At 49.1% G+C, this 25,560-nt stretch overlaps 1 protein-coding gene across 1 annotated transcript in view; it reads right to left on the reverse strand.

Annotated features, from left to right (window-relative positions):
* Positions 1 to 24,725, reverse strand: part of TGFB1 (transforming growth factor beta 1) — a gene marked incomplete at both ends in the record, with an annotated part of 28,034 nt that extends 3,309 nt beyond the window's left edge. Inside the window, 5 exons of the mRNA XM_080702460.1 lie at positions 6,931 to 7,078; positions 7,234 to 7,311; positions 9,607 to 9,724; positions 15,571 to 15,731; positions 24,371 to 24,725. Coding sequence (XP_080558586.1) covers positions 6,931 to 7,078; positions 7,234 to 7,311; positions 9,607 to 9,724; positions 15,571 to 15,731; positions 24,371 to 24,725 — 860 coding nt within the window. The remainder of the gene's footprint in view (positions 1 to 6,930; positions 7,079 to 7,233; positions 7,312 to 9,606; positions 9,725 to 15,570; positions 15,732 to 24,370) is intronic.
* Between the last annotated feature and the right edge of the window lie 835 nt (positions 24,726 to 25,560).

Below are 25,560 nucleotides of genomic sequence, written 5' to 3' on the forward strand. Positions count from 1 at the left end.
GGGGTAAAGTCCTAGACTCCCAAAAAGGGAAGACCCACTGTTTAGATATCTAGTTTCCAACCTAACTTTGGCTGGAGTTCTGAACCCTAAGATTTTTTTTCTTTTTTTAATTAACTAATTATTATTATTATTATTATTATTATTATTATTTTGGTACTGGGAATTGAACCTAAGGGTGTTCTACCTCTGAGCTATACAGTCCAATTTTATTCTTTATTTTGTAAAAGGGTCTCGCTAAGCTGCTGAGGCTGACCTTAAAACTGCGATCCACCTGTCTCAGCCTCCCACGTACTGGTATCACAGGCTTGTACCACCAGGCCCAGCTCAGTCCTAGGATTTGAATACCCTGTGACTCTATTTTCCAAGTCAGCTCTCCACATGGTTTCCCTGGACCTTAACTTGTGGGAAATACAAACCCACAGACCTACTGAGTGAGAAGATTTGGGGTGGGGAACAGTGGTCCATGCTAAATATGCCCTGCAGGCGCTCCTGGTACACAGGCTTACTCATTTGAACAGGACACACTGGGACCTACTGTGTGCTGCGACTGGGATTCCCACAGTTCTGCCTTTGGGGACCGCTTTTGTCCAGCCTGTCAAGAGCCAGCAGGGCCTACTGAGTGAAAGGAATGCACCTGGAGCCTCAGGGGCCCCGCCCCTCACTTCTACCTTGGCTGCTGGAGCTATGGGCTGGAGCTGACACAAAAACAACTTTGTGTGTGTGAGAGGAGTGCTGGGGATGGAACCCAGGGGGATTTGACCTCCGAGCTACACCCCCAGCCCTATTTTTTATTCTTTATTTTGAAACAGGGTCTCACTGAGTTGCAGAGGGCCTCACTAAGTAGCTGAGGCTGTCCAAGAACCACGATCCTCCAGGTCTCAGCCTCCCGAATGCTGGGATTACAAACGTGCGCCACCGCGCCCGGCTAAAAACAACTTTTTACCACAGAAAAAATAATTTTTTTTTTTTTTTGTACTGGAGATGGAACCCAGGGGCATGCTACCTCCGAGCTACAACCCCCAGCCCTATTTTTTATTAAGGCCTCACTCACTAAGTAGCTGAGTCTGGCCACGAACCCGGATCAGCCTGTCTCAGCCTCCCAAATGCTGGGATTACAAGCGTCCAGCTCGGAACATTCCTTTTCACAAATGTTTGGGACTACAAGTGTTTCAGATATATATATATAGATAGATAGATAGATAGATAGATAGATAGATATAGATATAGATGTGTGTGTATGTGTATGTATGTGTATGTATATGTATGCCTCTGACCTACACCCCCAGCCCTATTTTGTTTTTTGTTTTTAACTTTTATTTTTAAACAGGGTCCCACTAAGTTGATGAGACTCTCACTATTTGCTGAACCTGTGATGCTCCTGTCTCAGCCTCCCAAGTACTGGGATTACAGGGATGCACTACCATGCCCAGGTCAGAGGTGTGTGTGTGTGTGTGTGTGTGTGTGTGTGTGTAGTGTATAATACTGGCAATTGAACCCAGGGGCTTTCTACCTCCAAGCTACATCTCCAGCCCTATTTTATTATTTATTTATTTATTTATTTATTTATTTATTTATTTATTTATTTGTGGTACCGGGGATGAAACTCAGAGGCATTCTACCTCTAAGCTACACCCCCAGCCCTATTTTTTATTTATTTATTTATATTTATTTATTTATTTATTTATTTATTTATTTATTTATTTTTGGTGCTACTGGGGTTCCTGGAAGCCCTTCTACCTCCGGGCTACACTCCCAGACCTATTTTTATACTTTTTATTTGGAAATAGTGTCTCTTAAGCCAGCGAGGCTGGCTTCGAACCCGCTCGATCCTCCTGTCTCTGCCTCCCAAGCGCGGGGATTACAAGCGTGCTGCACCACGCCCAGCCCCCAGCCCTATTTTTTGGTCTTTTTAATTTTGAAACAGGGTCTCAGTGAGTTGTGAAGGGCCTTGTTAAGTAGCTGAGGCTGTATGAGAACTGTGACCCTCCGGTCTCCGCCTCTTATTTTATTTTTTATTTTGAAACATCTTGCTAAATTACCACACACTCCCGGCCTCTAACCGTCAATTCTCCTGTCTCAGCCTCCCATGTACTGGGATTATAGATGTACATCACTGTACCCAGCTTCAGAGTTCTTTTTGGTTTGGGGGTATTTTTATAGACTTTACCAGTTGAACATCCGTGTGTGTGTGTGTGTGTGTGTGTGTGTGTGTGTGTGTGTGTGTTTTAGTTACTGGGTATTGAACCCAGCGGCATTCTACCCCCAAGATATATACCCAGCCCTTTTTATTTTTTGTTTTGAAACAGGGTCTTGTTACATTTCTGAGGCTGTCCTTGAACCTGTGATCCTCCTGTCACAACCTCCCAAGCATTGGGACTACAGGCCTGTGCCACAATGCCCAACTTGGTTGCACATCCCCAGTACCACAAAAAAGAAAAAAAATAACAATGATACTTTGATACCATCAAATATCTACTCAAGTTCACATTTCCCCAACTGTCTCATAACTGTCTTTTTTTTTGGGGGAGGGGGCACTGCTGGAGATCAAACCCAAAGTCTCAAGCAGCTTGTATAAATGCCTTTTTAAAAAGAAATCTAGCAAGCCGGGCGTGGTGGCTCACGCTTGTAATCTCCGAGCTTGGGAGGCGGACACAGGAGGATCACACAGGTTCAAAGCCAGCCTCGCTGGCTTAAGAGACCCTGTTTCCAAATAAAATATAAAATAGGTCTGGGAGTGTAGCCCGGAGGTAGAAGGGTTTCCAGGAACCCCAAACCACCAATAAATAAATAAAAATGAATAAATAAATAAATAAATAAATAAATATAAAAAATAAGCCAGGCATGGTGGCACACACTTTTAATCCCCGTGCTTGGAAGGCTGAGACAGGAGGATCGCGCAGGTTCGAAGCCAGCCTCAGCTACTTGGTGAGGCTCTCAGCAACTTAGTGAGACCCTGTTTCCAAATAAAGTATAAAATAGGTCTGGGAGTATATCCCAGAGGTAGAAAAGCCCCCTGGGTTCCATCCCCAGTACCAGAGGTAGAAGGGCCCTGGGTTCAATACCCAGTACTACAAAGAAAGGAAGAAAGAGAGGTGGGGGGAGGGAGGGAGGGAGGGGGGGGGAGGGAGGGAGGGAAGCGTATGGATGTAGCTCAGAGGTAGAATGCCCCTGAGTTCAATTTCCAGTACTTTGTGTGTGTGTGTGTGGTACTGAGGATAAAACCCAGGAGCATTCTGTCTCCGAGCTATACCGCTAGCCCTTTTTTTTTATTATTATTATTCTTTATTTTGAAACAGGGATTCACTGAGTTGCAGAGGACCTCACTAAGTAGCTGAGGCTATATGCAAAACATGATCCTCCTGTCTTAGTCTCTCAAATGCTGGAATTACAAGCAAGTGCCAGTATACTCATCTCAAAAATAAATTTTTTTTAAAAATCCAAATAAGCCCGGTGTGGTGGCACAAGTTTGTAATCCCAGTACTTGGGAGGCTAACACAGGAGGATTGCAGGTTTGAGGACAGCCTCAGCACATAGTAAGACTCATCAAACTAGTGAGACCCTGTTTCCAAATTAAAAAAAAAAAAAAAAATCAGGCCGGGGATTGAGCTCAAAGGTAGAATGCCTCTGAGTTCTATCCCCAGTACCACACACACACACACACACACACACACACACACACACACACACACTCCAAATAAGGCTTACACATTGCAATATGCTGGTATGTCCCTTTGGAGAGATAGACATTTCTCTCTAAATACTTCCCTCCCTATTTTTTCCTTGTATTTGTTGAAGAAACTGGGTCAGGCTCGGCACAGTGGCACACCTGTAAGCCTACTCCTTGTGAAGCTGAGATGGACAACCACAGGTTCCAGACCGGCCTCAGCAACTTAGCAAGAGCCTCAGTTACTCAGCGAGACACTGTTTCAGAGGTACACCTCAGTTCGGAAGGATGCCCCTGGATTTGTTTAATTTTTAATTTTGTGTGTTACTGGGGGTGGAACCCAGGGGCTTTTCTACCTCCTGGCTATACTCCCAGACCTATTTTATACTTTATTTGGAAACAGGGTCTCACTAAGTTGCTGAGAGCCTCACTAAGTAGCTGAGGCTGGCTTCGAACCTGTGTGATCCTCCTGTCTCAGCCTCCCAAGTGCGGGGGACTACAAGCGTGCGCCACCACGCCCGGCTGCCCCTGGGTTTAAAAGAAGGAGAGGGAGGACACGTTTCCCGCCATCTGAGTTTTGCTGACTACGTCTCTATGGTGTGGCTTAACATGTTCCTCTGTCCCTTTATTTCTGGGAGTTTGGTAGTTGGATCTTTAGTCCTGATCAAAATTCATTTAATTTATGGCGGGCGTGGTGGCGCATGCTTGTAATCCCTGCACTTGGGAGGGGGAGACAGGAGTATCGCGCAGGTTCAAAGCCAGCCTCACCTGGCTTAAGAGACCCTATTTCCAAATAAAAATATAAAATATGTCTGGGAGTGTAGCCCCAGAGGAAGAAGGCCCCTGGGTTCCATCCCCAGTACTACCAAAAAAATTTTTTTTTCATTTAATTTTCTTGGCAAGACATCCTGGGCAATGATGTGTTCCTCCTTGAGAATGTTCCCATGATTAGCTGCCTCTCTTTGTAACCTACTGGCATTCAGGACCTTAAATCTATTTGTTCTCAAAGGATCCAGGGAGTAGGGCCCACTGTCCAATGAGAAAATAGCATGTGACAAAGCCCAGAGGTTCCACCGAGATATTTCAAGCAGGGGCAGGACAAAATCAACTTATTGCTCTAATCTCACAACTAACTTCCTTCCTTCTTCCTTCCTTTCTGTCTTTCTTTTTTGGTGTGGTACTGGGGATTGAACCCAGGGGCATTCTACCTCCAAGCTACACCCCCATCCCTATTTTTTATTCTTTATCTTGAAACAGGGTCTCATGAGTTGCAGAGGGCCTCACTAAGTAGCTGAGGCTGTCCGCGAACCACAATCCTCCTGTCTCAGCCTCCTGAATGCTGGGATTTACAAGCGTGCGCCACCACACCCGGCTAGGATTTGGGCATTCTTAAATCCCCATATTTCAGTACTACATCTCAACATTCCACAGTTCTAGGCCTATCATTCAGGAGATCTGACCTGCCAACTTCCTAAGATTCCAGCATTCTAAGATTCTAACATTCCAACATTGAGCGTCCGTCAGCATATTAGGATACCCATATTCTGCCTTTCTCCACTGCCAACATTTGTGCATGGTGTGTGTGTGTGTGTGTGTGTGTGTGTGTGTGTGTTACTGGGGATTGAACCCTCATGGTGGTCTACCTCGAAGCTGCACCCCCAGCCCTATTGTTTATTCCTTTTTTTTTTTTTTTTTTTTTTTTTTGCAGTACCGGGGATGAAACCCAGGGCATTCTACCTTCCAGCTACACTGCCAACCCTATTTTTTATCTTATATTTTGAAACTGGGTCTCACTAAGCTGTGGAGGGTCTCACTAAGTAGCTAAGGCTTTCTGAGAACCTGAGATCCTCCTGTCTCAGCCTCCCAAGCACTGAGATTACAAGTGTGCGCCACCATGCCCGGCACTCTCAGCTCTTTTTATTTTTTGCTTTGAGACAAGGTCTCACTAGTTGCTGAGTCTTGCTAAGCCTCCCAGGTGTGCACCACCACACCCAGCTGTGCATGCTAATATTTCAACACAGGATTCCATTATTCTGAGTCCAGGAGTCAGGATGCCCATGTGTCCACATTGGAGATTACAGCTGGCCAATGTCATATGAATTCAAAGTGACAATCTTCCAGTTCTGAATTCCTAAACTCTAGGATCCCAACTCCCAGCTTTCCTTGAGTTCCATCCACACTCTCAATTCCAAATTGTTAACAATGTAGCTCAAAGGCAATGAACTTGGGTTGCAAGTACAGTGCTCTGGGTCAATCCCCATTTCTAAAGACAAAGTAAGAAAAGACCCCCCCAAAAAAACAAGCTAAGAACAGCAACAACAACAAAAAACTCCATGGTTCATAATGAGTTCTTGCCTGTTACAATCCCCATGTTCTAGCACCTCAACTGTCAACAACGTAAGAAGCCAAGCTGAGTGTGGTGGCACAAGCCTGTAATCCCAGCACTTTGGGAGGCTGAGACAGGAGAAGCACAAGTTCAAAGATAGCCTCAGCAACTTGGTGAGACCCCAGCCATTATCAAGACTCTGTTTCAAAATAAAAATTAAAAGATCTGAGCCGGGCGTGGTGGCGCACGCTTGTAATCCCAGCCTTGGGGAGGCTGAGACTGGAGAATTGTGGTTTGCGGACAGCCTCAGCTACTTAGCGAGGCCTTCTGCAACTTAGTAAGACCCTGTTTCAAAATAAAGAATAAAAAATAAGGCAGGGGGTGTAGCTCGGAGGTCAAATGCCTCCCCAGAACCACACACACACAAAAAAAAGATCTGGTGGTATAATCTTTTTTTATTTTTTTGGTGGTACTGGGGGTGGAACCCAGAGGCTTTCTACCTCCAGGCTACACTTCCAGACCTTTTATTTTTAATATTTGATTTGGAAACAGGGTCTCACTAAGTTGCTCAGAGCCTCACTAAGTAGCTGAGGCTGGCTTCAAACCTGTGTGATCCTCCTTTCTCAGCCTCCCAAGCGCAGGGATTACAATCGTGCGCCACCACACCCGGCTAGTGGTATAATTTGAAAGTAGAATGCCCCTGGGTTCCATCCCCAGTACAAAAAAAAAAAAAAAAAAAGCAAACTTCCAAAATTAACTTTAACTCTTAAGAGTCTTAGCGTCCAGCATTCTAACAGTCTCTGATTCCAATGGTCCAGCAAGAAAGCAACCCGAGCCCTACATTATCACACTCCCGGTTTCTACATCCCAGCATTATCCCCAAGCCCTCCAGGTTCAAGAAGATGCTCTGCCCAAGGGCAACCCAGGCTGGAGTGTTCACCTGAAGCAGTAGTTGGTGTCCAGGGCTCGGCGGTGCCGGGAGCTGTGCAGATGCTGGGCCCTCTCCAGTGGGGTGGCCATGAGGAGCAGGAAGGGTCGGTTCATGTCATGAATGGCAGCCAGGTCACCCCGACGTTTGGGACCGATCCCTGGTTGAGTTAGGGAGCCAGGGGATGGAGGATATGCACGCGCACTCTTACATGGATGGATGGGCGATCAGGGTAAATGGGATCTCACACACACACACACACACACACACACACACACACACACACTGGGCATGGGGCCGGGAAAGGGGCCTCACCGTTGATTTCCACTTGGAGTACGTTACTTTTGCTGTCACAGGAGCAGTGGGCACTGAAGCGAAATCCCTCTATTTCCTCTGTGGGTGGGGAGAGGGAAGCCGGTCTGAGGGTTCTGCTCACCGCCCGGCTCGGGCAGGAAGAGGCAGGATGGAGCAGAGCCAGGGGCTCCTTCCTGCCTGCACCCCACTGCTCTGCCCTCTCTGCAGGCTCTTGTTCTAGTTTTTCTCTTTTTTTTTTTTCTTTTTCTTTTTTGGTGATACTGGGGATGGAACCCAGGGGCATTCTACCTACGAGCTACAGCCCTGCCCTATTTTTTATTCTTTATTTTGAAACAGGGTCTCACTGAGTTGCAAAGGGCCTCACTAAGTAGCTGAAGCTGAGAACCCCGATCCTTCCAGCTTTGTTTTAGCTTTGGGGGGTCTGGGGATGGAACCCAGGGACATTTGTCCTCTGAGCTATACCCCCTGCCCTATTTTTTATTCTTTATTTTGAAACCGGGTCTCACTGAGTTGCAGAGGGCCTCACTAAGTAGCTGAGGCTGTCTGCGAACCGCGATCCTCTGGTCTCAGCCTCCCGAATGCTGGGATTACAAGCGTGCGCCACCCCTGCCTTTTGTTCTAGCTTTTTGCATGGCTCCTTCTCTCCAGGTCACAGCTCAGATGTCACCTCCTCAGAGAGGCCTTCCAGAAGGCACACCCCTTCCCCATTGTGATTTCCCTTTAATTTGCTTCGGATGGAGCATGAACCTGCTCTGATATTCTGATGTTCGCATTGCGTTATTTCTCTCACTGTTTTTAATAGAAAGCAGAAGGCACCAGGGCGGGGAGCCTCATCTTTCTTGTTCCCCACCGGGTCTGGCCTGCAGTCACAATAATAAACCTGTGCTGTGTACCAGGTGCCGAGACCTGCTCGAAACTCTGTGGGCATTATCTTCTTCATTCCCTACCGGAACCCCCCACTTCACAGACCAGGAAGTGAGGTGCACAGAGAGGGAGTGAGTGCCCAAGCTCACACGGGTGCCAAAGGTAGGGCTGGGTGCAATCTAAGCCTGCGTGCTCCCTACCCTGCACTCATCAATTCTCTTTCTTTCTTTTTCCTTTCTTTTTTCTTGGGGGGGGGGATGGGGTACTGGTACTGAGGATTGAGCCCAAGGGCATCCTACCTCCCAGCTATACCCCTAGCCCTTTTTAATTTTTATTTTGAAACCATGTCTTGTTAAGTTGTTGCGGGTGTTGCTAAGATGCTGAGGCTAGCCTCGAACCTGTGTTCCTCCTGTCTCAGCCTCCCAAGTACCAGGATTACAGGTGTGCACCACTATGCCCAGCTGTGAGCTATTTCTTGAATGAATGTGGAAATGATTTTTAAGGTCCTACTGTGTGCCAGACCCTAAGCTGGGTGCGTGGAACTCGGCATTGCCAACCTTTGGCATCCTTACATCCGATGGCCCAGTCTGTCCAGCTGGTATCTGCCTGCTCCCCACTCCCATCTTTTCATCGGGCCAAATGAATGCATATCCCATCAATCTCCACACAGTCGCCCTCATCGGGGGACCCTCCCTCATGTGGGAGCCCACAGAAGGTACCACACCTTCAGCCCTAGGGCTTCCCTCGCTCCAGGTTTGACCCCCCTGCCTATGCTCTCCAGGCCTGGCCTCCATAGTTCTAGGTTATTACTGCACAGAAGGGCTTTGGCAAGCCCTCCTAGGTGTCCAGAAGGGCTGAAAGCTCCATGAATGCAAGACTTAGAATGGTCTTGGTCACCACCCTGTCCCTGACACCACCCAGCACAGGGCTGGGCACAGAGCACAGATCTGTTGGCGGGTACGTGAATGAACGTGTGAACGAATAGGCCAGAAGGAAGAGAGAGACAGGCACAGTGGCATCGACCAGGAATAGGACGATGAGGTCCTCTCCGGCATAAATGAAATGTGTCAGGCTCTCCCTGACCTTAGGGACTTTACACAGGGCTTCTGCCCCTCCTTCCTTTCCTAGCTGGCTCAGCTCACTCAGATGTGCCCTCCTCCAGTGCAGGCTGGGTCAGGTACCCCTCGTGGGCTCTCCATCCCAGCCCTGTCCACTTTGGGCCATCACTGCCTCGCTACAGTTGTGTTACTCATAGGCCCACCTATGGACAAGGAGCTCCGTGAGGGGAAGGGCAGGGCTGCTTTGCGCACAGGGCAGGGTGGAGAGCTTGGTAACTGGACCGACCAAGAATGGATTCATCAACCAATCACCCGGGTGCTGGGGAGGAAGGCTGAGCTAGGCTTCTTTGGCACCAACCTTGGATGGGGGGGGTGCTAGCCAGGTGGCCCCAGGACAGACAGCAGGACTGACCCGTGAAGAAGCAGAGGCGAGCAGACAAGCAGCCCTCACCTCCTTGGCTCAGCCACTGCCGCACAACTCCAGTGACATCAAAGGACAGCCACTCCTGCGTGTTGCTGGGGGTCAGCAGCCGGTTGCTGAGGTAACGCCAAGAATTGTTGCTGTATTTCTGAAGGATGGTGAATAGGGGAGAGAGACTAGGTAGATGTCACTATGTCCCCACTAACACCACCTGCACCTCCACTCTTATCTGTTCCCCTAAAGAGGCTTCCAGAAAGTCCCCAGATACCATACTATGGGGCCCTACAGGCTCCACCCCCGGCACCCCTAAGAGAAGCAGAGAGAGCCCCAGGTTGGGACCAAGGCCCACCGGGAGCTGGGCGTGGTGGCACACACTTGTGATCCCAGCATTCGGGAAGCTGAGACCGGAGAATCGCGGTTCGTGGACAGCCTCAGCAACCTAGTGAGGCCTTCTGCAACTCTGTGAGACCCGGTTTCAAAATAAAGAATAAAAAATAGGGCTAGAGAGGCATAGTGGCACACGCTTGTAATCCCAGCACTTGGGAGGCTGAGACAGGAGGATCACAGGTTCACAGCCAGCCTCAGCTACTTAGTGAGGCCCTCCGCAACTTAGTGAGATCCTCTTTCAAATAAAGAATAAAAAATAGGACAGGGAGCTGGGCGTGGTGGCGCACGCTTGTAATCCCAGCATTTGGGAGGCTGAGACCGAAGAATCACGGTTCACGGACAGCCTCAGCTACCTAGTGAGGCCCTCTGCAACTCAGTGAGACCCGGTTTCAAAATAAAGAATAAAAAATAGGGCAGAAGGTGTAGCTCGGAGGTTGAATGCCCCTGGGTTCCACCCCCAGACCCTAAAAAAAAGAAAAAAAAGGACAGGGGGTGTATTCCAGAGGTCAAATGACCCTGGGTTCCATCCCCAGACCCGCAAAAAAAAAAAAAAAAAATAGGGCTGGGGGTGTAGCTTGGAGGTTGAATATCCCTGAGTCCAATCCTCAGTACTGAAAAAAAAAAAAAGCCCCCTGGGGCAGCTCAGGCTCTGCCCCTGGTTCCTGTGGGCTTCAGAAGTCTTCTTCCCATCCCTAGGCCTCAGTTTCTCCACTGGTGGAGTCCTCCCTACCCCTTCCCATAGTGCAACTAAGCTGCTGCTGCTAACTTCCTGGGGTTTACTGAGCACACAGTTCAGAATGTTTGACACCCTAGATTCTCAGACTTGATAACTGTCTAAGGGCTTGCATTAGAAGCTGCTTCCTAACTCCAGTGTTACACAGCATTCCAAGAATGACTGTAACTGAGCTTCTAGAACACTAATGTTGCAGGAGCCTGACATCTGTGTGAAAAGATGCCTGGAGCCGGGCGTGGTGGCACATCCTTGTAATCCCCGTGCTTGGGAGGCGGAGACAGGAGGATCGCTTAGGTTCAAAGCCAGCCTCAGCTACTTAGTGAGGCTCTCAGTAACTTAACAAGACCCTGTTTCCAAAAATATATATATATATAAAATAGGTCTGGGAGTATAGCCTGCAGGTAGAAAGCCCCAGTACCACAAAAAAAAAAAAAAAAGAATCCCTGGACAGGATGGAATACATCAGGGGCTACAGCATCAAATGAATTCTCCAAAATCCAACACTGTGAGTCGTGTGTGTGTGTGTGTGTGTGTGTGTGTGTGTGTGTGTGTGTTACTGGGGATTGAACCCAGAGGTGTTCTGCCTCTGAACTACATCCCCAGCCCTTTAATTCTTTCTTTCCTTTTTTTTCTTGTGTGTACATGTGTGGTGCTGGAGGTGGGACAGGGTCATTCTACCTCCAAGTGACACTCCTAGCCTGGCTTTTTTCTTTTATTTTGGGTCTTTTTTTTTTTTGGTGGTACTGGGGTTCCTGGAAGCCCTTCTACCTCCGGGCTACACTCCCAGACCTATTTTATACTTTTTTATATTTGAAAACAGGGTATCTTAGCCAGCTGGGCTGGCTTCAAACCTGCGCATCCTCCTGTCTCCGCCTCCCGAGCGCGCGGATTATTCTTTTATTTTGAAACAGGGTCTCACTGAGGTGCGGAGGATCTCACTAAATTGCTGAGGCTGGCTGAGAACCAGAAATCCTCCTGTTTTAGCTTCCCAAGTACTGAGATTACAAACATTCATCACCATGCCTGGCTTTTTTTATTTTTTGAAATAGGGTCTTGCTCAGTTGTTGAGGGTGTTGCTATATTGCTAAGACTGTTGAGTGTGTGTGTGTGTGTTGGGTGTGTGTGTGTGTTTGAACCCAGGAGCATTCTATCTCTGAGCTATACCTCAGCCCTATTTTATTTTTTGAAACAGGGTCTCACTAAGTTGTGGAGGGTCTCACTAAGTAGCTGAGGCTGGCCACAAACCTGCAATCCTCCTGTCTCAGCCTCCCAAGTACTGGGATTACAAGCATGTGTCACCACGCCTGGCTAACTAAGACTGTCTTTGAACCTGTGATTCTCCTGTCTCAGCCTCCAAGTACTAGAATTATAGGCATGCATTACCACTCCTGGTTCCCCTGACTCCCCTAGTACTAGAGATGGAACCCAGCACACTCTATATCACGGGGCTAGCTCTTTTTATTTGTCTTGAGTCAGTGTCTCATTAAGTTGACCATTAAGTTGTCTCATTAAGTTGGCCTTGAACTTCCAATTCTCTTAATTAGGCCTCCCAAGTAGCTAGGAGTCTACAGGCATCTGCCACTGTGCTTAGCTATTCATTGTGAGAGACTGACATCTACCATCCTAAGTAGTCTAAGGCTCCATATCACATGGATTCTAGGTCATAGAACCTTCTAGAGACTCCAGCCCTCCTGGAGACTCCATCTTCTATAGGGTAGTGCTATTTAAAAACAACTTTCTGAGCCAGGCGTGGTGGCACACGCTTATAATGCCAGCATTCGGGAGGCTGAAACTGGAGGATCGCGGTTCGCGGACAGCTGCAGCTACTTAGTGAGGCCCTCTGCAACTCAGTGAGACCCGGTTTTAAAATAAAGAATAAAAAAATAGGGCAGGGGCTGTAGCTCGGAGGTAAAATGTCCCTGGGTTCCATCCCCAGACCCGCAAAAAGAAAATAAATAAATAAAAAGAAAAAGAACTTTCTGGGAGGTGTGTGTGTGTGTGTGTGTGTGTGTGTGTGTGTGAAAGAGAGACACACACACAGGGGATTGAACCCAGGGACACTATACCTCTGAGCTACACTTCCAGCCCTATTTTATTTTTTATTTGGAAACAGGACCTCACTAAGTTGCTGAGGCTGGCCGCGAACCTGTGATTCTCCTCTGTTTCCCAACTACTGGGATTACAGCCTGTACCACCGCACTCAGCAGAATGTTCTTTTTTTCTTCAAAGTTCAAAATAGCCTGCTAACTAAAGGACCACAGAGTATAGAAAATATTTAATTATTTTGTGGTACTATGGATTGAACCCCGGGGCATTTTACCTCTGAGCAAACCCCCAGCCCTATTATACTCTTTGTTTTGAAACAGGGTCTCACTAGATTGCTAAGAGTTGCTGAGGCTGTTCTCGAACCTATGATCCTCCTGTCTTGGCCTCCCAAGTACTACAATTACAGGCAAATACCACCACACCTGACTTTCTTTTTTTTTTTTTTTTTTTTTTGTGGTACTGGGGGTGGAACCCAGAGGCTTTCAACCTCCGGGCTATACTCCCAGACCCATTTTATATTTTTTATTTGGAAATAGGGTCTCACTAAGTTGTTGAGAGCCTCACTAAGTAGCTGAGGCTGGCTTCAAACCTGTTCTATCCTCCTATCTCAGCTTCCCAAGCGCGGAGATTACAAGCGTGCGCCACCACGCCTGGCTTGACTTTTTGTTTTTAAATATGAATTTTAAAGCCGGGCGTGATGGCGCAAGTTTGTAATCCCAGCATTTGGGAGGCTGAGACCGGAGGATCACGGTTTGCGGACAGCCTTAGCTCCTTAGTGAGGCCCTCTGCAACTTAGTGAGATGCTGTTTCAAAATAAAGAAAAAAAAAATAGGGCAGGGGATGTAGCTTGGAGGTCAAATGTCGCTGGGTTCCATCCCAGATTCACACACAAAAATAAATAAATAAGCCGGGCGTGGCGGCGCACGCTTGTAATCCCCGCACTTGGGAGGCTGAGACAGGAGGATCACACAGGTTCAAAGCCAGCCTCAGCTACTTAGTGAGGCTCTCAGCAACTTAGTGAGACCCTGTTTCCAAATAAAATATAAAATAGGTCTGGGAGTATAGCCCGGAGGTAGAAAGCCTCTGGGTTCCACCCCTAGTACCACCAAAAATAAGTAAATAAATAAATAAATAAATAAATATATGGATTTTACTATACTCTTCAGAACCTGGCATTGAACTCCTGGGCTCAAGTGATCCTCCTACCTCAGCCTCCAGAGTAGCTGAGATTACAGGGGTGAACCACCATGCCCAGCAAAACTTATATTCTTTTTTGCATTACCAGGGATGGAACCCAGGTGCATTGTACCTCTGAGCTACATCCCAGCCCTATTTTTAGCCTTTTTAAATTTAATTAATTAATTTATTTATTTAATTTTTTTGTGTGAATATGGCACTGGGGATAGAACTCAGGTGAACTGTACCTCCGAGCTATACCACAGCCCTATTTTTTTAGTATTTTTATTTTTTGAAACAGGGTCTCACTGAGTTGCAAAGGGCCTCGCTAAGTAACTAAGGCTGCCCATGAATCCTGATCCTCTGGCCTCCACCTCCCGAATGCTGGGATTACAAGCGTGCTCTACCACTCCTGGCTTTTTTTTTTTTTTTTTTCTGGTACTGGAGATGGAACCCAGGGGCATTCTACCTTTGAGTTACAACCCTAGCCACATTTTTTTTTTTATTATTTATTTTGAAACAGGGTCCCACTGAGTTGCCAAGACCTCACTAAGTATGAGGCTGTCCTCGAACCGCAATCCTTGATCATCCAGTCTCCCAAATACTGGATTACAAGCATGCACCACCACGCCCACCTTCTTCTTCTTTTTTTTTTGGGGGGGGGGTCTGTGGATGGAACCCAGGGGCATTTGACCTCCAAGCTACACCCCTGCCCTATTTTTATTCTTTATTTTGAAACCGGGTCTCACTGAGTTGCAGAGGGCCTCACTAAGTAGCTGAGGCTTTCCGCGAACCGTGATCCTCCGATCTCAGCCTCCCGAATGCTGGGATTACAAGTGCGCGCCACCACACCCGGCTGTGAGAAAGTTTTGTTTTTGTTTTTGTTTTTGTGGTACTGGGTATGGAACCCAGGGGCAGTCCGCCTCCAAGCTACACCCCCAGCCCTATTTTTTATTCTATTTTGAAATAGGCTTTCACTGAGTTGCAAAGGGCCTCATTAAGTAGCTGAGGCTGGTCACAAACCCGATCCTCCTGTCTCAGCCTCCCAAATCCTGGGATTACAAACGTGCGCCACCACGCCCGGCTTCTTCTTCTTCTTTTTTTCTTTTTTTTGGTGGTACTGGGGTTCCTGGAAGCCCTTCTACCTCTGGGCTACACTCCCAGACCTATTTTTACATTTTTATTTGGAAACAGGGTCTCCTAAGCCAGCACGCGCGGCTGGCTTTGAACCTGCACGATCCTCCTGTCTCTGCCTCCCAAGCGCGGGGATTACAAGCGTGCGTCACCACGCTCGGCCTTTTATTTTCTTATTTGGAAACAGGGTCTTACTGAGAGACCTAAATTGCTGAGGCTGCCCTTGAACCTGCGATCCTCCTGTCTCAGCCTCCCAAGTACTGGGATTACAGGCATGGGCCACCATGCCCAGTCTGCCCTGCATTCTTAGAATCCAACTCCTAGGCCTCCAGTCTTCTAAGTGTTTAGCATCTTAGAATGCAAAGAGTCTAAAAGTTACCAAGTCCTAAGATTTAGCTGTCTGTGCCCCTCCATCTCTCGGGGCCTATCTCCATGGACCCTGTAGCCAGCAGCCTTCCAAACAGGCCCCCTGGCCGCAGCTCTGCCCAGGAGCAGCACCCCACCCGTCCCGGCCTCACCTGGTACAGCTCCACGTGTTGCTCCGCTTTTACCCTGGTCCTCTGCAGACGCAGTTCTGCCCGGGACAGCAACAGGGGGTCGGGCACCGCTTCCCGGAGCTCGGTTGTATTGAAGAACATATATACACTGTGCGAGATGTCCTTGGTTTTGTCATAGATTTCTAGGCAGGAGGATGAGAGAGAGGCTATCAAGAGCTTGGCAGGGAAAGGGGAGCAAGTGTACCCCAAGTCTAAGCATATGGGCTCTGGAGCTGACAGCTTTGGGTTGGAACTCTACACTTTTTTTCTTTTTTTTTTTTTTTTGCAGTACCCGGGATGGTACCCAAGGGCAGTCCTCCTCCAAACTACACCTCCAGCCCTATTTTTTATTCTTTATTTTGAAACAGGGTCTCACTGAGTTGCAAAGGGCCTCACTAAGTAGTAGCTGAGACTGGCCACGAACCTGGATTCTCCTGTCTCTGCCTCCCAAATGCTGACATTACAAGCATGCACCACCATGCCCGGCATATATATATGCATACACACACACACACACACACACACACACACACACACACACGGGATTGAACCCAGGGGCATTGCACTTCTGAGCTACACTCCCAGACCTATTTAATTTTTATTCTGAAACAAGGTCTCGCTAGGTTGAGATGAGAGTCTCATTACTTGCTAAGGCTGTCCTCGAATCTGTGATCCTCCTGTCTCAGCTTCCCAAGTACTAGGATTACAGGTATGCAGGCTGGAGTTCTACTCTTGATTCTTTTTAGGTCTGTGACCTTGGTGGAGGGGCTTCCTGCTCTGGGTTTCTTCCCTCTGCTGTGGGCCAGGGCCTACCCACCCTTCTTTCCATCTCTCCAGCACCCTCCACCTAGGGCTCCCACTAAGCGGGGCTACTCTGTTTGCTCAGGTTTCCCCAGGGCCTGGAGCCTCCAATGCAAATTAAATTGAAAAGTAAGGACCAAGCCGGGCGTGGTGGCGCTTGGGAGGCAGAGACAGGAGGATCAAGCAGGTTCGAAGCCAGCCCCGCCCGCTGGCTTAGGAGGCCCCGTTTCCAAATAAAAAAAGTATAAAAAATAGGTCTGGGAGTGTAGCCCGGAGGTAGAAGGGCTTCCAGGAACCCCAGTACCACCAAAATAAATAAATAAATAAAATAAAAGTAAGGACCAAAGGCCTGGGCCATGGGGCCAGAGAGTGCCTTTGCCGCCTCTCAGCCATGTGACTTTGGGCAGTCCACACCCCTTTTTGGAACCTCAGTTTCCTGTTATTCTTTGAAGAACACAAAAACATCAAGCTCCCTGACTTTCAACCCAGGCTCTCCAATTTGAGGCACCGTGTCTCCGGTGGCAGGTGAATCCCTCTCTCTGAGCCAGTTCCTTGTCTGTGAGAGACCATCCGACTCAGGTAGCCGGGCGTGGTGGCGTATGCTTGTAATCCCAATGCTTAGGAGGCTGAGACAGGGGGATCGCAGGTTCAAAGCCAGGCCCAGCAACTTAGCGAGGCTCTCAGCAACCTAGTGAGACCCAGTTTCCAAATAAGAAATAAAACTGGGGACTTCCGGGAAGATGGCGACCGAGAAAAGCGGGGCTTAAGAGTCCCGCTAACAACCAATCTCCATTACCACAAAGAGAGTGCCTTTCATAGCCAGAAAACACCATCACCAGAAAAACAAAAAAAACCACCAGGCTCCAGAGAGAAAGCGGACTGAGAACAGAGCTCAGGGCCACAGAGGAGACACACGCGCCCGAGGACGCGGCAGCAGCGCCATACTGCCGGAGGCAGCGGCGAACTCAACGGACGGCTACAGCAAGCCAGGTGAGCCGCTGTGGAACAGCCAGGCGGGATCTTTCCGCGCAGACAGCATTTAAAGCTCCCAGTGGCAGAGCTCAGCACACGCTGCAGGGATTCAGAGTGGAAATCAAAACCAGAGAAGAAAAAATACGCCAGCCTCATGGCCGAGGGCGTGGCAGAGGCGCCATATTGCCACCGGCAGCGGCAGCAGCAGTGAATTCACCGAGTCCAGTACAGCTACATCTGCGTACTCAAGAACAGTGAGTCAAATTGCGGGCCACAGAGGAGAAATCGCAGTATTGTGCCTCCTGGGACTTGACCCAGTGAGGGAGTGGTGGTGGCAGAGATATCACACCATAGGAGAACGTGCAACCTGGCACCCCCCATAGTTTAAAGCAGCCTCTATCGACTCCCTGGGTCGGAGACTCTGTGATACAACCCAGTAAAGGAGTAGTGGGGTCTGAGATAATACAGACTCAAGATCCAGAGCACCTTAAGTGAAGCCATAGTGACCCAAGGGAAGAACCCAGAGAAGGCACAAACCTCCGAAATCATGGGAAAGAGGAATAACACTGGAGTAATGAATGTGCACAACCCCACAACATCTGAACCTGATAAAACAGAAAATCAGAGATTTCTAGAAGATCAAATCAGGAAAATAACTGTAGAAATAATAGAGGTGCTTCGAAAAGAACTCAGAGAGAGCCAAAAAGAGATAAAGGATGCAATTAATGAAGTAAAGGCCTCAATTCAAAGCACAAACAACCGATTAGACCACATGGAGAACAGAATCTCGCTCTTAGAAGATGAGCAATCCAAAAATGAATGCATAGTTTCTAATCTAGAAAAAAATATCCAACAGCAGGAATCTGACATTGAAGAAATATGGGCCCATCTTAAGAGAGCTAACCTAAGAATAATTGGAATAGAGGAGGGAAAAGAAAGTGATACCAAAGGGAGCAACAATCTCTTCAAGGAAGTAATAGCAGAAAATTTTCCAAATATAGAGCAAGAGGTTGATACACAGATCCAGGAAACTTATAGAACTCCCTTTAGACAGGATCGGAGAAGAGGATCCCCACGCCATATAATTGTCAAAATGACCAATGTGGAAGCCAAGCAGAGAATCTTAAAGGCAACAAAAACAAAGGGCCAACTGACATTCAGAGGCAAACCAATTAGAATCACTCCAGACTTCCCAAACCAAGTCATGAGAGCCAGAAGGGCTTGGAGTAACATATTCCAAACTCTGAAAGAAAACAACTTCCAGCCAAAAATTTCCTATCCAGCAAAACTTTCTATCAAATTAGATGGAGAAATAAGAAGCTTCCATGACAAACAGAAACTGAAGGAATTTATGTCTTCAAAACCAGCACTAGAGAAAATACTCAAAGAGATTAACTACAAAGAAGAAATAGGTAACACTCACCAGAACCAGAGAAACAAGATTTTCCATCCAACAGACAACTAAGATTGGTTATCTGTGGAGATTCATTATTTATGTTAGTCTTTTACCTATCTCTAAGTTGTATTGTTTGCCTTTATTGTTGTTAATTTTTAGGATTTCTAGTTGGAATATTAATATACCTTCAGATATAGCATTTGGAAATATTTTATCCAATTCTATTAGTAACTTTTAATTCTGTTTACATTGTCTTTGGATATACAATATTTTCTTTTATTTTTTAGGGAGTTTGTATACTCTTCTGTTGCCTGTGCCATTGAAATCATATCCGAGAAATCACTGCCAATTTCAATGTTGTGAGGTTTTATGACCCAGATTTTCTCCTAAAAGTTTATAGTCTTAAGATTTATATTTAGGTCTTTTATCTATTTTGAGTTAATACTTGTATATGGGATTAGGTAAAGGTCCAATTTTATTCTTTTCCATGTAATTATTATTTTTCAACAATATTTAGTTAAAAGATTATTATTTCCACCACCAAATGTTCGTGGAAACCTTGTCAAAAATAACTTGACAATATAGGGAAGAATTTAGCTCTAGGCTTGTATTTAACTCCAATGGTCTATATATCTGCCTTTAGAACAGTACTACACTGTTTCAATTATTGTAGCTTTATATGGTTTGAAATCAGAAAATATATATCTGCTAGCTTTGTTCTTTTTCAAGATCGTTTTGGGTATCTAGAATTCATATTCCATATTAGGATAGATTTTTTTCTGAAAAATAAATATATAAATATATGATAGTTTCACCTAAAAAAACAGAAAAAAATATGCTCTAGTAAGAAAGAAAGCAAAAAGAAATATTGAAATGCTATCTTTAAATCATCAAACGCTTGGTATCAGACAAATGAAACTGTTATGTGAGATTATCATTTTTAAGTTTGGATAAATTGCTATAATACTAGATGTCAACCACTAAGCCAAGCATGGGAGGGAGGGATGGAGAGAGAATGGGGTGGGGATCGGGTGGGGGCTGACTGGGCGATGTGTGCATGTATGTCTACAAAAGTTTGTATCCCACTATGATGTATGAATACAGTGCACCAATAAAATAAAATTAAAAAAATAAATAAATAAAAAAATAAAAAGGAAAAAAAAAAAAAAGAAATAAAACTGGTCTAGCGGTGTAGCTTGGAGGTAGAATGCCTCTGGGTTCAATCCCCCGTACCAAAGAGAGTAGGGAGGAGGTTCTGATTCCAAGATTATAGGAGCAGATTAGTGAGACAGACGATGCAGTCTCACACACCTGTCACTAATGTTATGTTAAAGAGCACTATTGGCAGGCATGGTGGTGGCGCAGGCCTATAAATCCCAGTATTTGAGATGTTGAGACAGGAGGATCACAGGTTCAAGACCAACCTCTACAACTCAGACTTTCAGCATCCTAACAAGACCCTGTTTCAAAACAAATAAACAAAAAACAAAAATTTAAAAAGGGCTAAGGGAGCCAGGCATGATGGTGCAGGCTTGTAATCCTAGTACTTGGAAGGCTGAGACAGGAAGATCGCAGGTTCACAGCCAGCCTCAGCTACTTAGTGAGGCTCTCTGCAATGTAGTAAGATCCCATTCCAAAAATAAAGAATAAGCTGAGCCTGGTGGTGCATGTTTGTAATCCCAGCATTCGGAAGGCTGAGACGAGAGGATCACGGTTCGTAGACAGCCTCAGTAGTGAGGCCCTTCGCAACTTAGTGGGACCCTGTTTCAAAATAAAGAATAAAGAGCCAGGCAGGCGTGGTGACACATGCTTGTAATCCCAGTGCTTGGGAGGCTAAAACAGGAAGATTGCACAGGTTCAAAGCCAGTCTCAGCTACTTAGTGAGGCTCTCAGCAACTTAGTGAGACCCTGTTTCCAAATAAAGTACAAAATTGGTCTGGGAGTATAGCTCAGAGGTAGAAAAGTCCCTGGGTCCCACCCCTAGTACCACCAAAATAAATAAATAAATAAATAAATAAATAAATAAATAAAATAATAATAATAATAATAATAATAATAATAATAAATAAAATGAAAAATAAAGAATAAAAAATAGGGCAGGAAAGCCGGGCATGGTGGCTCATGCTTGTAATCCCCATGCTTGGGAGGCTGAGACAGGAGGATCACACTGGTTCAAAGCCAGCCTCAGCTACTTAGTGAGGCTCTCAGTAACTTAGTGAGACCCTGTTTCCAAATAAAATATAAAAAATAGGTCTGGAAGTATAGCCCGGAGGTAGAAAGCCTCTGGGTTCCACTCCGAGTACCACAAAAAAAAAAAAAAAAAAAAAATAGGGCAGGGGATGTAGCTCAGAGGTCAAATGCCCTTGGGTTCCATCCCTAGACCCGCAAAATAAATAAATAAATAAAATGAAATAAGCCGGGCATGGTGGCGCACGCTTGTAATCCCCACACTTGGGAGGCTGAGACAGGAGGATCGCACAGGTTCGAAGCCAGCCTCAGCTACTCAGTGAGGCTTCCAGCAACTTAGTGAGACCCTGTTTCCAAATAAAATATAAAAAATAGGTCTGGGAGTATAGGCTGGAGGTAGAAAGCCTCTGGGTTCCACCCCCAGTACCACCAAAATAAACAAATAAATAAATAAATAAAATGAAATAGAATTTAAAAATGGGGCTGGGAGTATAGCTCAGAGATAGAATGTCCCTGAGTTCAATCCCCAGTAACCCCCCAACACACACACAAATGAGCACTATTTACAGATGCTGTTTTAAACCTTTTGTTTTGTTTTTGTGGTACTAGGGATTGAACCCAAGGCCTTCTACCTCAGAGCTACACCCTCAGCCCTATTTTTTATTTTTATATTTATCTGAAATAGGCTCTGGTTAGGTTGACAAGATTCTCACTACTTGCTGAGGCTGTCCTCAGCTGCCATCCTCCTGTCTCAGCCTCCCAATATTCAAAGCCATTTACAAAGATGAAAACACTGAGACCTCAAAACAATGCCACGAGGAAGACATTATTATATCTACTTAACAGATGGAGAACTGAGTAAATTGGCTTCGAGGTCACATAGCTAGAAAGTGGCAGAATGGGATTCAGACTCCCGCAGGCTGCCCCTAAACCCGGAGGTATAGCCCGGAGGCACAAAGCCTCTGGGTTCCACCCCTAGTACCACCAAAATAAATAAATAAATAAATAAATAAATAAATAAATATATAAATAAATAGAATAGCTGGGTGGTGGTGCATGCTTGTAATCCCCGCGCTTGGGAGGCAGAGACAGGCATATCGTGCAGGCTCCAAGTGCTGGCTTAAGAGACCCTGTTTCCAAATAAAAAAGTATAAAAAAATAGGTCTGGGAGTGTAGCCTGGAGGTAGAAGGGTTTTCATTTTTGGGAACCCCAGTACCACCAAAAAAAAAAAAAAAAGCCAGGCGTGGTAGCGCACACTTGTAATCCCAGCACTTGGGAGGTTGAGATAGGTAGGAGGAGCGTGGCAGGTTTCACACCAGCCTCACCTACTTAGTGAGGCCCTCTGCAACTTAGTGAGATTCTGTCTCAAAATAAATAATAAAAAATAGGGCTGAGGGGTGTAGCTCAGAGGTAGAATGCCCCTGGGTTCAATTCCAAGTACTGGGGGAAAAAAAAAAAAAAAGTATGACAGTGGAGAGAAGAAAATGAAGAAGAGCACTGTCTAGTCTAGAAGAAGTTCGGGGTTGGGGACGGATCAACTGAGGTGATTGGGACTCCTACAGAGCGGGTACAAAGATCAGAAAGGAAGAGGAAACCCCTTCCTGGGGCCCTCTTCCCATGCTAGTCTCCCCACCCGCCTGTGCCCACCCCAGAAGCCCTATTCTTGGACCAGCAGTTACTCAGCAAACCCCAAGGGAAAGGCAGAGCGCCGGCTGGGGTGACAGATAGGGGAAAGGAAGGGACAGGAAGTGCTGGGGATGGAGCACAAAGGGAGAGCCGGGCGTGGTGGGGCGCTGGCAATCCCAGCACTCCTGAGGCTGGGACAGGAGGATCTGGGTTCAAGGACAGCCTCGGCTACTTAGCGAGGCCCTCTGCAACTCAGTGAGACCCTGTTTCAAAATAAAGAATAAAAAAATAGGGCCGGCGGTGTAGCTCGGAGGTAGAATGCCCCTGGGTTCCACCCCCAGTACCACAAAACAAAACAAAATAAAAAAACCAAGGGAGAGATGTAGATGGCAGAGACAGGAGAGGGGGTGTGGACGAGATGGAGCCAGATGAAGGGGAACGAAGGCAGGAAGAAAGGGCCGAGATGCAGAGGCGCGCGCCAGAAGAGAAGCGCATGCATTTGCAGGAGAAAGTGTCAAGGTTTAAAAGGGGACTGGCGGCATCACGGTTAAAGCTGTACAAGGAAAAGTAGGCTACACCTGGGAGAGCGTGCGTGGGGAGGGGGCGTCATTTGGCTGCGGCAACAGATTGGGCTCTGGAACGGGCCGGAGACCCGAAAGCCCACCTCCCAAAGAAAGTGAAACCCCGAGGGCCGCCCCGGGGCTCGGGGCCACGCGGAAAGCGTGGGCGCCGACGGGGCGGGCCCGGGGCGCGGAGAGCGGGAGCCGCGAGGGCGGGGACCGACCTGCCCCGTCTCGCCCCGGGCCCCGCGCGATCCCCGCCCCCGGGGCACGGGAAGGAAAGGGAGGGAGGAGGGCGAGGCGGCCGGACGCCGGGCTTCCCCGGCCTCGGGCGGAGGAACTGGACGCCGCCGGACGGCCGCGGGCTCCGGGGTCCTCCCGGCCCCTCCGCCAGCGCAGGCTCCTCCCCCCGCGCGTGGCACCCACGTGGGCTCGCGCACCCTACGGACCGGCTGGGCTTCCTGGCCTCGCCCCCCGCGAGCTTCCCCTGGGGTCGGCCCCGCGCGGCCCACCCCGTCCCAGGCGGCGCCGCCCGCCCCGCGCGTCCACCTTTTCCACCGCACGGACTCCCGGGCTTCGGGACTTCGCTCCGCGCGCTCTTCCTCTCTCGCACGCCAGTGTCCGAAACACCCGGGACATCGTCCCTCGCACCCCGGCCCGCTCCTCTCGGGCCGACCTCCTCCGAACGACGCGCCCCCCCCCCCGCACACCTAACCCCCGGCCGCGGCCCCCACACTTCTCCCCAGCCCCGCGGGCTCCCGGCGCCTCCGTGGTCCGCTCTGCACTCCCCTGGCGCTGCTGGGGGTTTGCTTCTCTAGCCTTTCTGTCCGTGAACCTCTCCATCTCAGTCACCCGGAGCTCTGGGTCCGCTTTCCCACGGCCTCTCCTTTCCCAAAGGCTGGGGGTCCTCGCTTCTCCCCGAACTAAGCTCCCCCGTCTGCAAGCGGAACCCCACGACTCCTGTATCTAGAGCGCCCTGGTATTCTACCCCCTTTGCCACCCCCCAGCTGCTTCTCCCCTCCCAGGGGGCTCCCCCACGTCCCCGTGCTCCTGTGGCCCTCCACAAGTGCTCCACCTCGCTCGCTACCTTCTCTCCAGGACCAGAAAGCTTGGGGGCCAGGACTCATCGCCATCCTCTTTGCGACCCCCCCCCCACGTTCCCGGGGGTCCCCTTCCTCCAGCCGGCTTCCTCCCCCAGGAATCTCCTCCCCGAGACCCCTGCCCCCTCCCCGAGCTCACTGTTGGTGCTTTCCACCATTAGCACGCGGGTGACCTCCTTGGCGTAGTAGTCCGCCTCAGGCTCGGGCTCCGGCTCCGCGCTCTCCCCGGCCACCTGGTCGCGGGTGCTGTTGTACAAGGCCAGCACGGCCTCGGGCAGCGGGCCGGGCGGCACCTCCCCCTGGCTCGGGGGGCTGGCGAGCCGAAGCTTGGACAGGATCTGGCCGCGGATGGCCTCGATGCGCTTCCGCTTCACCAGCTCCATATCGATGGTCTTGCAGGTGGACAATCCCGCGGCCGGCCGGCCAGGCGTCAGCACGAGCAGCCACAGTAGCGGTAGCAGCAGCGGCAGAAGCCGCAGCCCGGAGGGCGGCATGGGGGAGGCGGCGCTCCCCGGCACTGCCGAGAGCGCGAACAGGGCAGAGGTGGGATGGGGAGTCCCCGCCCCTGCAGGGGCTGGGGGTCTCCCGGGGAAAGGTAGGAGGGTCTCGGGGGGAGTTAAAGCCCTCAGGGAGAAAGCAGCAGGGGTCCCGAGGAACCGCAGACACAGGTTGTCTCAGTATTCTACGAGAACTGGTACCAGAAGGTGGGTGGTCTTGAAGGGGAGAGCTGGGCAGATCTGAGAGGTCGTCTCCCCGAGGAGAGAGGGTCTTAGGATGCGCTGGGGCTCAGGAGACCGGCCGGGGGGAGGGCGACGTGCAGGGGGTGCGCCCCAGGTCTAGGGTGAAGTCTTCGTGGGAGGCGGGGTCTGCCGCTCCGGCAGCCGGCCCGGAATGGGGGCGCCCGGGGGACGCTGCGTGGGGGGCAGGGAGGGAGCCAGCGTCCGAGGCGAGGCGGTGAGCGAGGGCGATCTGGGTCCCCAGGTCCTGCCTCTCGCCGGGCAGCGCCAAGCGGTCCCCGCGTCTCCGGCTCCCAGCGGCAGCGGAAAAGTCTCAAAACTTTTTTTCCTCTCTTCTCCCAACCAGCTCGTCCCTCCTCCCGCTCCTCCTCCCCCTCCTCCCCGCAGTGGCGGCGGCGGGGGCGGCGGCGGCTCGGTTCAGACTCTGGGGCCTCGGGCTGCTCTCCGGCGGCTCCTTCCTCCGCTCCGGGCGGAGGCGGCCCCGCGGGCTGCTCAGAGCCGGGGGTGCCCCGGAGGGGCCGTCCCCCGCCCCGGCCGAGGGCCTCGCTGTCTGGCGATCCGCGGCGGGAGGAGGGAGGGGGACGGCCCGGGG

Source organism: Muscardinus avellanarius (assembly GCF_963383645.1).
Source record: "Muscardinus avellanarius genome assembly, chromosome: 10".
NCBI lineage: Eukaryota > Metazoa > Chordata > Mammalia > Rodentia > Gliridae > Muscardinus > Muscardinus avellanarius.